The following is a 13,058-nucleotide window of genomic DNA, read 5'->3' on the forward strand; positions in this document are numbered from 1 at the left end:
CTACCATTGATCATTTCAAGTACTGTCAATGTAAACAGCACAACAAATATTATTTTTATATTATCTAATAGTTTTACTCTGTTGACGTCTGATATTTTAAGCTTAATTTAAGTTCAGCAACTTTATGTATTACTTGATAGTCAATAAGAGACTCCACTAACATTTCAGTTACTGATTCATTGTGGCTTAAAGCCACATTATGTATTAATACAGATTACAGTCAGCTTTCTGTAATCTATATCGTTAGATCACACACTTTCACTGTTGATCCACTGTGAACTGCAAACCCCGCATAGAGCGGCTGAGTGAATGTGGTCTGGACTGTGTGGATGAGGCTCATTGTGTCGGAGACGCTGTAGAAGGACAGAGTTCCTGCACTGTGATCCACGTACACTCCTATTCTACAGCGACCATATGGTACAGGAAGATCAGTGTAACTGTTATTTTGCCAGAATGTGTAAAGTAAGGGAGAGCAGTCCAAGCTCCAGGACTGATCATTACATCCAAAAACACACTCATTTCTGCCTCCTCTCCTGCTGATGCTCTTATATGACACTGATATATCCACACCATCATCACCACTCCACTCGAGCTCCCAATAGCAGCGTCCACACACACTCTCTCTACACAACACCTGAGGATATTTATCAAATCTGTCTGGATGATCAGGATACTGCTGGACTACGTTAGGGACATTAAACACTCCATTCCAGACTGACAAACGGAGGTGTTCATTCACTGTGTTTGGATCCAGAGTGAATTTACTGTAATCTAAAAGAGATAAAAAAACAAAATCATTTATTAAATTTAAATGAATTTAATGTGTGGGCCTCTCAGAGGCCTACAGCAGTGTAACAATTGCTGTATGTCACAAACAGTGCTACAAATATATCATTTGCATTCTCTCTGATCAGTGTAAAAACAATTAAATCAGTGGAAAGTCCTAATAATGATAAACGTGCCAATGTGTGTCTGTGTGTGTGTGTGTGTGTGTGTGTGTGTGTGTGTGTTTTTGTGAAAAGTCAGGACATAGATTTGTATAATGACAAAGGTATGACATAGGTATTACAAGGTGAAGGTGACTTTTCAGGACATTGACCCATGTCCCCACTTTTCAAAACGCTTATAAATCATACAGAGTGAGGTTTTTTTGGGGAAAGTTGAAATGCACAGTCTCCTGTAAGGGGTAGGTTTAGGTGTAGGGTTGGTGTAGGGCAATAGCACATACAAGTACACTATAAAAACCATTACGCCTATGGAATGTCCCCACTTTTCACAAAAACGAACATGTGTGTGTGTGTGTGTGTGTGTGTGTGTGTGTTTCCATTGTGTCTTACACTGTAGGAACTCCTCCCTGAGTGTGGGTTCATTGGTGGGAATAATTTCAACATATGTTACTAAGAAAATAAACAGACATAAGTATCCCATTAAAACTTTTTTTATATATATTCTATGATGACTAAGAGTTAAAGAAAGTCTTCTACTTTACCTTTGCCAGATATCTTCTCTATCTCCTCTCTACAGAAATCCTGCAGTTTTTCTTTCAGTTGATAGAGGGACTTTCCCACATCATCAAAAGAGAAGAGAGAGCTAACAGCGATGCTGGATGTTTCTGTAGATTCAGGAGATACAGCAAGAGACTGGAAACTCTACAGGAAGAAATAAACATAAAAGATTAAGATACAAAACAAAAAACCTTAATGACATCCAGACTTCCACCACTGGCCTGTACAATCATATTATCTTGCTTGTTTATATCTGCACTTTATTTGCAATAGTAATCATATTCTTGGTGTTCTCCTGGGCTCCTCAGGTGTAATCTAACACTCCTGTTCTAGTGATTTTCCATATTTCTAGTAATTAAGCTGAAATTTAAAACACATCTAATAGCAAGGTTTTGTTAAAACCACATTTCTGGATTTCAGATCTGTTACCTTGAGAAAAAGGATGTGATTATTTGTGTGAGAAAGCTGCTCCAGCTCAGCATCTCTTCTCCTCAGATAATCAATCTCCTGCTCTAGTCGAAAGATGAGTCTCTCAGCTCGACTCACTGCAGCCTTTTCCTGTTCTCTGATCATCTGCATCACCTTAGAGCGGATGTTCTCAATGGAACGGATGAGCTCAATGAAGGTTTTCTCACTGTCCTCTACTGCTGTCTCTGCAGAGCACTGTTAGGACACGCATCACAATCAGCACTGACTGGTGCCTGTGACCCACAATTATAAACAGGATCCAAGCAGAGTCTCAAACCTTTGTTCTTCTCCAAACTCACCTTATGAGTCTCCACAGCCTCTCTCAGCTCCTCAAGATCTTTCTTTCTTTGCTGGATTCTCTTCTGGAACTCTGTCTGTGTCTCTTTCAAAATGATCTGCATGGAAATAAAAAAAAAAACTGTAAATTTTAGAAATATTCCATACAACTGTGTTAGAAATGACTATATAATTTGTGGTCTATATAGTGTGAAACTACCATAAAGCTGAACAAATATAAGAAGAAACTAAATGAATCATGACTCAAGACAATATACATAGTTATTTATAATAATAAATAATAAGGTAGCAGTGTACATTAGACTTCTGTAAATGGATTTCTAAAAAATAAACTGATTATGAGTACAGATCTCTTTTTTGAACATATGTAATGGGAACGAGATACAGCATCAGTAGTTGACACTATGGGAACAATGTGATGATTGTCTGAACCATGTATAATCACACCAGTTTATTGGCTAATGGCATCAACAGTACCTAAAAGGAACACTTGACCATCAATCCTCAGATGTTTCTATGAAGAAATAGTAGCTGTAACTACTGTAAAATCTGACAAAATATGCAGAGAGGCCCAGTTTGCTGCACACTAGATAAGGCCTAAAAAAGCAGCAACACTTCTAGTTATAGTGAACTTAAATGCCAAAAGGTGAGTTTAACCCAAGCGCCATATTAGTAAGAGAAATCTGGTGCATCCTTCACCAAATGTGACTTCGTTTTTTTCTTAGCAGCAACACCCTTGTTGTGGCCCACAGAACAAGTAAACAGCTGATTGATTAGTCTTCAGCTGACAAGAAAACACTGGATTACGCAGTCTATGTAAATCAATTATAGGACAAACAGGAATAGGAATTGATGGAAGTCAGTGAGGAGTGATGGATCTAGAATGTTGTCTCTGTCCACCCATGACCACTCCTCGGAACCGAATCCTTCCCAATCGACCAGATATTGTCGCCAGGAGTTTAAGATCTCTTTGACTCTGAAGATGGTCTCGCTGGTGTCGATCTCAGGAGGCGGTAGGCAGGAAATTCTCCAGTCCCACTTTATCCTCATAAATGGCCATTTGTTTACGAAGTGAAGGATTCAAACCACGACGAAATGCAGAGAGGAGAGCTGTTTCGTTCCATCCGCTGGTAGCGGCGAGATTACGGTGTAATCGTGTATGGACATATCCGCTTGCCGTTATCGGAAGAGTTTGTCATGGACGGACATCGCTGAAGCGGTGGTGCCAAACACTTCTTTAAAATGGGTTTCAAATGCATCAAGGGAGCGTGTAATTGGACTTTGAGAATCCTAGATGGATCTTGCCCATTGGAGTGCTCATCCCGACAGCAAGGAGATGATAAAAGCGATCTTTGCTCTCTCATTAGCGAATTGTTGGGGTTGCATTTCAAAATACAGGGAACAATGGAGAAGGAAGCTACTGCACTCAGATGCCTCACCAGAATAAGTAGCAGGTTTGGCCATGGGACATGCGGAGGAAGATGAAGTGACTGGAGGTGATAGAAGGGATGAGTGATTGTACCAGTTCAGGGAAGGGGTCAGAAGTGGCTGAGTAGTAGCCTACGTAAAATCCCATAATCGGGTGTAAACCACCATCCTGCTTTGGTGTCATAATATCAGAGTCTTCTAGCAACCGAAAATCATGGCGAAGTGAGGCGGGCAGTATAGTAATTGGATAGCATACCCTTGTTTAAGGTTCGAAGAAGCTCTGGATGTTGAAAACTGTCACAAAAAAAATGCAGTTTAACTGAGTACCTTCTGCTCTACATTGTTCTGACCTCAGCATCGTATTCCCTTGCTCATACAGCATGTCAGCCTCGGAGTGCACTGCTTGCGCTATCAGCCAGTGTTTGAGGATAAGAGAGCGGATAACCTCAGCTTTGGCGTGACTCTACGGGCATTCAGATAGTTGTCACACTGGGAGGGTGTTCCCATCAGCTACTGATGCAGCACTGAGTAACCCAAGAAATACCAATAAATGTTTCACGTTTTATTTAGCATGACTTTTAAAAGATGATAGGTAGATCAGTGCTTCCAAAACTTGTCCTGGAGGACCCCTAACCCTGCACATTTTATATGTCTCCCTTATCAGACACAACCAATTGCAGTCTCTACAAACGAGCTGATGAGTTGAATCAGGTGTGTTAGATAAGGGAGACATACAAAATGTGCAGGGCTAGGGGTCCTCCAGGACAGGTTTGGGAAGCACTGAGATAGATAGATAGATAGATAGATAGATAGATAGATAGATAGATAGATAGACTTTCAGTTCATACCTGTTTCTTTGTCCTCTCTGCTACAGCTGCTACAGTAGCGTGATTTTTGTGATTATTCATTGTGCACAAATAACAAATGCACTGCTGGTCAGTATGACAGTAGATTTCCAGTAGTTTATTATGTGTTGGACAGATTTTCTCCTGAAGTCGTCCAGTGGCATCTATCAGATTGTGTCTCTTACCTTTAAAGAAATTTTTATGTTGTTGGAGGTGATTTTGACAGTAAGAGTTCAGACACACCAGACAGGACTTGACAGCTTTGTATTTTCTCAGAGTACAGACGTCACATTCCACATCTTCAGGTCCAGCAGGAACAGAAGCCTGGAGTTTAGTCTTCAGTCGCTCCACTACTTCAGTCAGCATGGTGTTTTCATATAAAGCAGGTCTTGGAGTGATGGTCTGTATGCATTGAGGACAGCTGTAGACTCCCTTCTGATCATCCTGATCCCAGCAGCTTGTAATACAGCTCATACAGTAACTGTGTCCACAGGGAATGGCCACTGGATACTTCAGTAGATCCAGACACACAGGACATCTGAACTGATCCTGAGAAAAAATGGTTTCTGCCATTTCACTTTATTTACTCAAAGAACAAAAGACAAAAACAACAGCTCAACAAGTTTCCAGCTTCCTTTCAAGCAACTGAAACAGTTTCCTTGTTCTGTGTTTAAGATATGTGAGCAAAACAGGTGCATCTGTAAGGTGTGACTGTATTTTACTGCAGATTCATATAGTAGGCAATAGCAAAGTCCATTCTGTCTCAAACAACCTTTCAAAAACAGACACAACTATACAAAAACCACTGTAAACATGTCAGTCCATGTTTTGCAGATACACAGGTGTATCTGTCTACTCAGAAGTAATAAAAAACATTTGTTTTGTTAGACATCCAGGAAAAAAAAAAAAAAAAAATATATATATATATATATATAAACTGTCACTAATATTTAAATCTGATCTGTTCATTATTATAACATGTTTTAAAATTATAATTATCCTCATAACAAAATATCAGTAATTTTATGATTTGACAGAAACAGCATTGACAGCATTCTTTCTGGTACATCTTAAGGGTGGGGGGAGAGGCCAAAGACTCTAAACAAAGTTTAATAGTATTTTATTAATACATGAATAAAAAGAAACGTAAATAACAATTTACAACGTAATAATACCCCGTAAGGAAAAGAGCATACAGGGCAGATGGCAGCCAAAGCACAAAAAAAAAAACACAAAAAAACACACAATTAAAAACAGTTTAAAACGATTTAAATCAGGCACAGCAGTCTCACATAAATATTTTATAGTTAAATCTGGGTTAGCTCAATAGTTTATGATTAACTCAGGTGTGTACCTGAAAAATTTTAATGCATGACATGGGGGCAAACTCCATGTATCGTACTGTTGCTGAACCAAAAATATGAATATACAATGGTTATCTACTGTATACCATGTATATTTATATATTTAGTTTAGCAGCGGTTCTTTTACTATTCATTATATTTTTTTTACTTAATCAGAGCCATATTTTGAAACAATGGTGTTGTATGAATAAACACCTAAATTAGAATGACAACATGTACACCACCACGTCATGATCCCTGTCTGTGTGGCTTGTCTTGTGTGTGGACTCTTGTGTTACTTCCTGTTCTTAGTGCCAGTTGTAGTCAACTTGTAGTCCTATTGTTTTATGGGTCCTCTTGAATGCTTTCCCAGGTGTGTCTTGTTGTTACCCTGTCATCTTGTTAACGTCTCTGTATATACATAGCCCAGTGGTTCAGTTAGTCATTGTTGGTTGTTGTCTTTGCGAAGTTGTAGCATGTTGTTCCCTGGCCTTGTTCGCCCCTCTCCTGTTCTCTGTCTCATGCTTTGTATTACCTCTTGTTTTATTAAAATTCACATTGCCTGCATTTGGATCCTGCCTCTCCTCTTCCTTGCATTGACTCGTTACAACCCCCACCAACAACAACATCACAAAACTAAACATTCTATTGTCAGGATAAACAAGCCTTTAAGCAGAATGTTAGTTTTGAACACAGACCAGGGGTGTATTCCAGAAAGCATGGTTAACTTACCGTCAGATAAACCCTGAACTTTCGGTTGATTAACCCCAAACCTTGCTTACTCGAGGTATGTGGTTCCAAAAACGCGTCCGGGAGTAAGTTCATTCAACTCAGAGTATGTTCCTGGTTAAGACTCAAGACATTCTCAACAGAGCGACGAATCGACGAGTCACTATGGAAACGGACGCTAAGAATAAGCGCGCCATACTGCTTCTTTCTTCTTCTTCTGTTCAAAGGTCATGTTGGCCTTATGCTTCGTGCATATCGCCACCTAATTGATGGTTTTGCAATCATTTTTATTTTTTTTCCGTTTGATCTTTAATCCTTGAGAATAAGAATTATATTGTTTGTTTGATGCTAATTATATATTAAGTCATATCAGATATGTATTTTTATTATAGAAATACATTATAGAAAATGCCGATCCATGTGTGAGATGATAATATAAAATGTAATAAATAAATATATATATATATATATATATATATATATATAGGCTAATATAATAAATTAAACATTACCTTGTCATAATAGTGTTTTATCATTTATACAGATAACTGTTATATATGCCAATAAAATATAATAACCATATTAGAGCAATATATAGGCAAACCTTATTTATTACTTATATTAGCGCTTTATCATTAAAATAGCATATATATATATATATATATATATATATATATATATATATATAGTAGGCTATATACATAACTGTATTGTAATAATATATAATATTTTGCACTATCTGTCATGCTCTGATAGCGCTGAAGTGAACTAACCCTGGAACATAACCTGCTCTGGAGCAGGTTATCTTCAGAGAGCAAGTTGCTATGGTTACTTACATACCCTGAAAGTAACCGCCGATTTTGGAACCGAAAGCTGAGGTTATCCGCTCTCTTATCCTCAAACATACCCGGGTATGTCACATAACCTGCTTTCTGGAATACACCCCAGTACTTTATCAACAGAAAGGTGAAGGCAAACAGGTCAGTAAACTGAACAGTGAACATTCATCAAAAGGTGGATGATGATGATAATAGACTTTCCACACAGGTAACAGAGCAATGAAGACAACACAACCCAGAGGGGATCACCTCACCAGGTATGTAGACGGGTAGATATCTTTTTCTTTTTTCTTTATTTTTGACTTTACAAGCTTTGAGATGATATGAAGCTGTCATGATGGAGAGACAGCTCTTTTGATGGTATATTTTATCTTTGTATTTCTTTTTTTGTGCTGATGGTATTAGGCACAGATTGCTTTTCCTGGGTTGGGATGATGAACCACTGATGTAGATGAATGCATCTCTCCAGTGAAGGCCACCAGGCAAACAATCCTGACTGCCGGGGAAAGTACATCTAGTCAGCTTGCCAGAACTTTGACAATAAAAGCCATCAGAAACTGGCATGCAAATTGATTCTCTGGTGGAGAGATGTCATGGCCAGGATGACCACGAAGAATCGAGCCACAGGAGAATCTTAACTAGTCAAGTCAAGTCAAGTCAAGTTGAGCTTTATTGTCATTCCGCTACATGCGGGGCATACAGTGGAACGAAATGTCGTGCCTCACAGGACCACGGTGCTACATAAATACAGGCATACAACAATGGAGTAAGACAATATAAACCTATACACAACTATCCTACTGATAGATTTTGACTATAAATATAAATATACTATCTATAAAAAAGTACCTATACAAACTAAAAAAATACAAACTATACAAACTATACGAATGCTTCAGATAAATACTGTACATGTGCAAGGAGAAACATTGAGTTCAAGCAGCTGGCTGGGGAACAGTGCAGGATGATTTGTAGTGCATGAGCATGTAAACATACATATATTACTGAGTTCTTTTTGTGGGATTTGTGTACACACAGCAGTGTGTGTGAAAAGTGACTAAACTATCACTATCACTATCACTAGTTGATGATATTTAGTTTTAGATTTCTTTCCTTTCCTATTTCCCTTCCTCTTTTGTTGTTTTGGGCTGCTTTTGACCACCTTTTGCTGCTGTGATCTCTCTGCTCTCTCTTGAAGATCATACATTAAACAAGAAAACAATTCAGTTAATATTCAGTGCTTAAAGGTATAGTTCACCCAAAAACGAAAAATAGCCCATGATTTACTCACCCTCAAGGCAGATGTGTATGACTTTCTTCTTTCAGATGAATCCAATCAGAGTTATATTAAAAAATGTCCTGGCTCTTCCAAGCTTTATAATGGCAATAGGTGGGTGTTTTTGTTCAACAGTCCAAAATAAGTGCAATAAAGCGCATCCATAAACAGTGCCTCACACTCTGGGGAGTGAATAAAGGCCTCCTGTAGTGCATTGTAGATGCATTTTTGTAAGAAAAATGTCCATATTTAAAATGTTAGAAACAGTTTTCTATAGTTTTTGCTAACTGTCGTATGCGCTTTCACAAGAGAGTGCCTTTCCGACGGGGGACGTATGCATTGCCCATGCTTTGGTGATTAGTGACGAATGCGTAATCGCAAAGGAGAGAGCAAAACAAAATGCCGGTCGTGAATTAGAAGTACAAAATGAGGATTTGTAAAGAAAAATGTCGGATGATTTCGATATAAGTCTAGAGACTGGTTTTCCTTTGCTAAAGTAAGGAAACTTTGCTTTCTTTGCTCCTGTAAACGAACGTTGGTTCTTGCGAGACTAGCATATCTCACAGGCGCATGCACTACGCCTACGTCCTACATCATCCGCCAGAACGGCTTACTTTCTCAGTCTCATTTGAAGGTCTGAAATGGTTCATGACTCAGTTTGATATTTACGCTGACTCTTTTGCTGAGGTTCCTCACACTGTAAAGGCATACCTGATAAGACACAGTAATGATATTATGATATTGAATGATTTTATTTGCATACAGTCCACTGTACTTTAGGAAACAAATGTTGGAAATGCAAATGTTTCTATTGTTTGTCAATGATAAAGCAGCTTTTTATTGCGTATGAACTTCTGTACTGCAAGAGATTATATTATATATAATATAATGTATAAATCATGTCCATCCGTAGCAGTCTGGACAATTTGGACACTGGACAAACCAGACATATTATCCATATAACAGACAAAAAACTTCTGCATGCTTGTAGATGGTCAATTATCCAGCCATGCCTTTATAAGGTACAAAACATGTTGTTTTATTGTGTTTTCAATTTCTCTCACATTTCAATATCAGACGAAAAAAGATCCACAAATGTGCTATAGTGCATGTCTTCTCACCTTTGGCATGCAAGTATCTTCTTGAGTCTCCGCCATGGCAAAAAATTCAATTCAATTCAATTAATTCAGTTAATACAACTAACACAACTCTGATCAGTCACAACATTTAAACCACTACAATACATCTTATATCACTTTTATCAAAAAAAAAAAAAAACATCCACAGCACCCATTCTGGTACATCTTTGTCAGGTATGGGGAGAAGCCAAAGACACAAAGCGTAATGGGCTTTTTATTAATACAAAAATAAACAAAAAGGCAAATGAAAACCATCCCATAAGGGAAAGGGCATACAGTCCAGGGTCAAAGCAACTCCAAAAATAAGAGACATATCACAATTTTCAGAGAAGATTTAGAGTTGACAAAACCAAACAAATCAACACAATTTAAATCAGGCACAGCAGTCTCACAAAGCTCACCATGTTTTATCAAAAGTTTTATAATAAACGTTTTGTATGGTTTTAACTATAGTTTATAACTCAGGAGTGTACCAGCTACACCTGAAATATTTTAATATAAAATAAAGGCTTTGGCAATTACCATATAATATACTTTATTTATCATCTACAGGTCTGTTTGATGGTTTAATATTTAAATGTTTTTTATTTGAATCTCACATGTTCCCTGTTTGTGTGTTTTGTTTTTGTTGTTGTTTTTTTGGGGGGTTTTTTTCCGTTAGGACTCTTATATTGAAGTTTTGGTTTCCTGTTGTAGTTTTGTAGTCCTTTTGTAGTTTCTTTGGTTATTTGAAATCTGACAACAACTGTCTCATAAATGTTGTTTCTTATGCTCAAATAGTGTTAAAAAAAGCTTATTTAGGCTAGCCAATGAGGGGTATCTCAGGAAACTGTCACTTTCTACAGCTTCTAACGGCAGCTGAAGTTATGTGATGACTTTACCAATTAGCCTAGTGATTGGCTCTTTTATTTAGAAGGCAGCACTGTTCTGCCATATTGTGTGTTTCAGTTTCTCCCATCAGTGTTGATTTTGTCACTAAATTGTAGATGTTTAGCAACTTATTCTATTTAGCGTCCGTATTTTAATCACCTGAAAATCTAGTGAATTTTTGGACAAACCTTATCTAGTTTCTGAGACTCAACAATATGACGTAATATAGCACCATTTAAGTGAGCAGGCTGTAGCTGTACTTTCCACTGAAAGCAGTTGGCAACAGTGCCATTCATAAGTAACATCTTTGCATGTTACTTTGCAACAAATTACACACAAATTCAAGAATTGCACACACAAAATGCAAAATGACTTACATCTCTTGCAAAATGAAGCACTGCATTCAAAATATCACACACACATCTCAAAAGCAAACATTTGCAAAAACCTTTGCCATAATATTAGATTTTGTGTGTTACGTAGAGAATTGTGTGTTGTGTTTTGCAAAAAGTGTTTTATGAAATTGAAAACTGAGTCAAAGGCCGAGAATTAGCGTATGGTTTTACAGATATGGTGTGTGGTTCTGGTGTTTGAGTGTCAGCTTTCAGAAACTGTGTGACAAGTAAACATTTTGTGTGTAAAAACAGTAAATGAATCCTTGAAGGCGTGCCTACTGGTGAGTCTACTGGAACAGACTATGCCAGTGTTTCCCAACCTTTCCCCCTTTTTTTAGCCTACACCATCTTTATGTAGAGCAACAATTCTTTTTTTTTCAGATCCTCAGAGAGTTCTTTGCCATGAGGTGCCATGTTGAACTTCCAGTGACCAGTATGAGAGAGTGAGAGCGATAACACCTGCTCCCCATTTACACCTGAGACCTAATTTTAAATCATTTTTTTCAAACTTTATGATTTAAATGCGGATGATTGTACTGAGAATAACTTTAATCTTTTCTTCAACTGAATACTGTTTCCGTGCTGTTTTGATGTATTTTAAAGAGTTGGTAGTCAAAATTAAAACTGCTGGATGATAGATATTCTTCATTCTTTATGACAAACAAGATAATGTGAATTACTGAATGTACGGCGTTTTTTAAAATATATATAAAATGCAATGTACAGTGTTTATTATGAGGGGGTAGAATCCACAGCTTCAATACTACTCAATACTCATGAGTAATAGTCAGTAAAATAGGCTACTCTTTTACTCTTACTCAAGTAGTTTTTTTGGACAAGTACTTTTACTCTACTCACACTACATTTTTTGGAAGGTAACGGTACTTTTACTTGAGTATATTTTTTCAGTACTCTTTCCACCACTGATAATTACTAAAAAAACAATACAATAGACGCACCTTAAAACAAAGAAAACAACAGTAGGCTATACATATACACACGGCTACAGTGCATTTGAGCCCAGAGGCCTATTTGAGCCCCAATTCTGATTTATTATTTTTAAAGACTGATACACCAAAGATTTACGTAACATAGCCAATTCAATCTAGCATATGCAACTCTAAGCCTTCTGTTAGATGGCAAAAATGTATATTCCTCGTACAAAATATGAGAAGGGTCAGACATAATTTTTCCTGACAGGGTCGGCAATTTTTTTCGTATACACATCTTGAAAACTTGGCTCAAGTTTATCGTGTAAACTACCTATATATAATATATGTTATTTACATATGTGTGTGGGACAGAGGGGAGGGGAACAATCGCATCACAGAGTATGCTGGCCATATCATACATCAAAGCACATGGCACACAGTGTTCGGAGGAGAACGCTGGAAAATATGACAGAAATGACGATACTCGTTTGTAATGCAGTACAAGCCGCGGTTCAGCTGCGCGCGACAAACGCTGCCATGAAAGCACAATGGGCGCGCACTGCTCCTGCTCTGCATACACACCGCTTCTGCGCCGCTCACGCTTTGCGGTGTGAAACGGGCGTAATGTGTTGTTGTTAATGTTCTGGTTATTTTGTATCGGAGTTTGTTATTTTTGTGCAAAGCATGGTTAAAATAAACATAATTCAGCTTAATTTACGTTTTAAATGCATGTCCACTGCTGAGCTGTGGGCTATTACTATTTCACGCGCAATGCAGACAAAATGACAATTTAAAATTAATCAGCGCTACAAAAATGAATCGCAATTTTTACAAATAAAACAACAGTGAGGAATCGATTCTTTTAATCGAATCTCATCGATTCCAGAAACAGGAATCGGAATCGAACAGCCCTATTGGAGGGACGGTAAATTTGACATCGTTCTCTCTTCTGACTGCTGTTATCAGCCTCTCTCAATTTTTCCTTTTTTTTT

The 13,058-nt window shown here is 37.7% G+C and overlaps 1 protein-coding gene across 1 annotated transcript; it reads right to left on the reverse strand.

The window, feature by feature from the left end:
* Nucleotides 1-235: 235 nt before the first annotated feature.
* On the reverse strand, nt 236-5,116 carry LOC131546866 (tripartite motif-containing protein 16-like). The gene is made up of 6 exons (XM_058786923.1): nt 4,547-5,116; nt 2,273-2,368; nt 1,935-2,168; nt 1,490-1,649; nt 1,338-1,397; nt 236-771 (listed from the first exon to the last, which is right to left on the reverse strand). Exons 1-6 carry the CDS (start codon nt 5,114-5,116, stop codon nt 236-238), a joined length of 1,656 nt encoding a protein of 551 aa, XP_058642906.1.
* Nucleotides 5,117-13,058: the final 7,942 nt, after the last annotated feature.

Source organism: Onychostoma macrolepis, chromosome 09, assembly GCF_012432095.1.
Source record: "Onychostoma macrolepis isolate SWU-2019 chromosome 09, ASM1243209v1, whole genome shotgun sequence".
Taxonomy (NCBI): Eukaryota; Metazoa; Chordata; class Actinopteri; order Cypriniformes; family Cyprinidae; genus Onychostoma; species Onychostoma macrolepis.

What these genes read in the sequence shown, in the direction of transcription:
- LOC131546866 (XM_058786923.1), bottom strand. Translation starts at nt 5,116, where the DNA reads ATGGCAGAAACCATTTTTTCTCAGGATCAGTTCAGATGTCCTGTGTGT. An exon ending in AGGCTGTGGAGACTCATAAG is followed by an intron (nt 2,169 to 2,272) that starts GTGAGTTTGGAG and finishes GTGTCCTAACAG; the next exon opens with TGCTCTGCAGAGACAGCAGT. An exon ending in AGAGAAGATATCTGGCAAAG is followed by an intron (nt 1,398 to 1,489) that starts GTAAAGTAGAAG and finishes TTATTTTCTTAG; the next exon opens with TAACATATGTTGAAATTATT.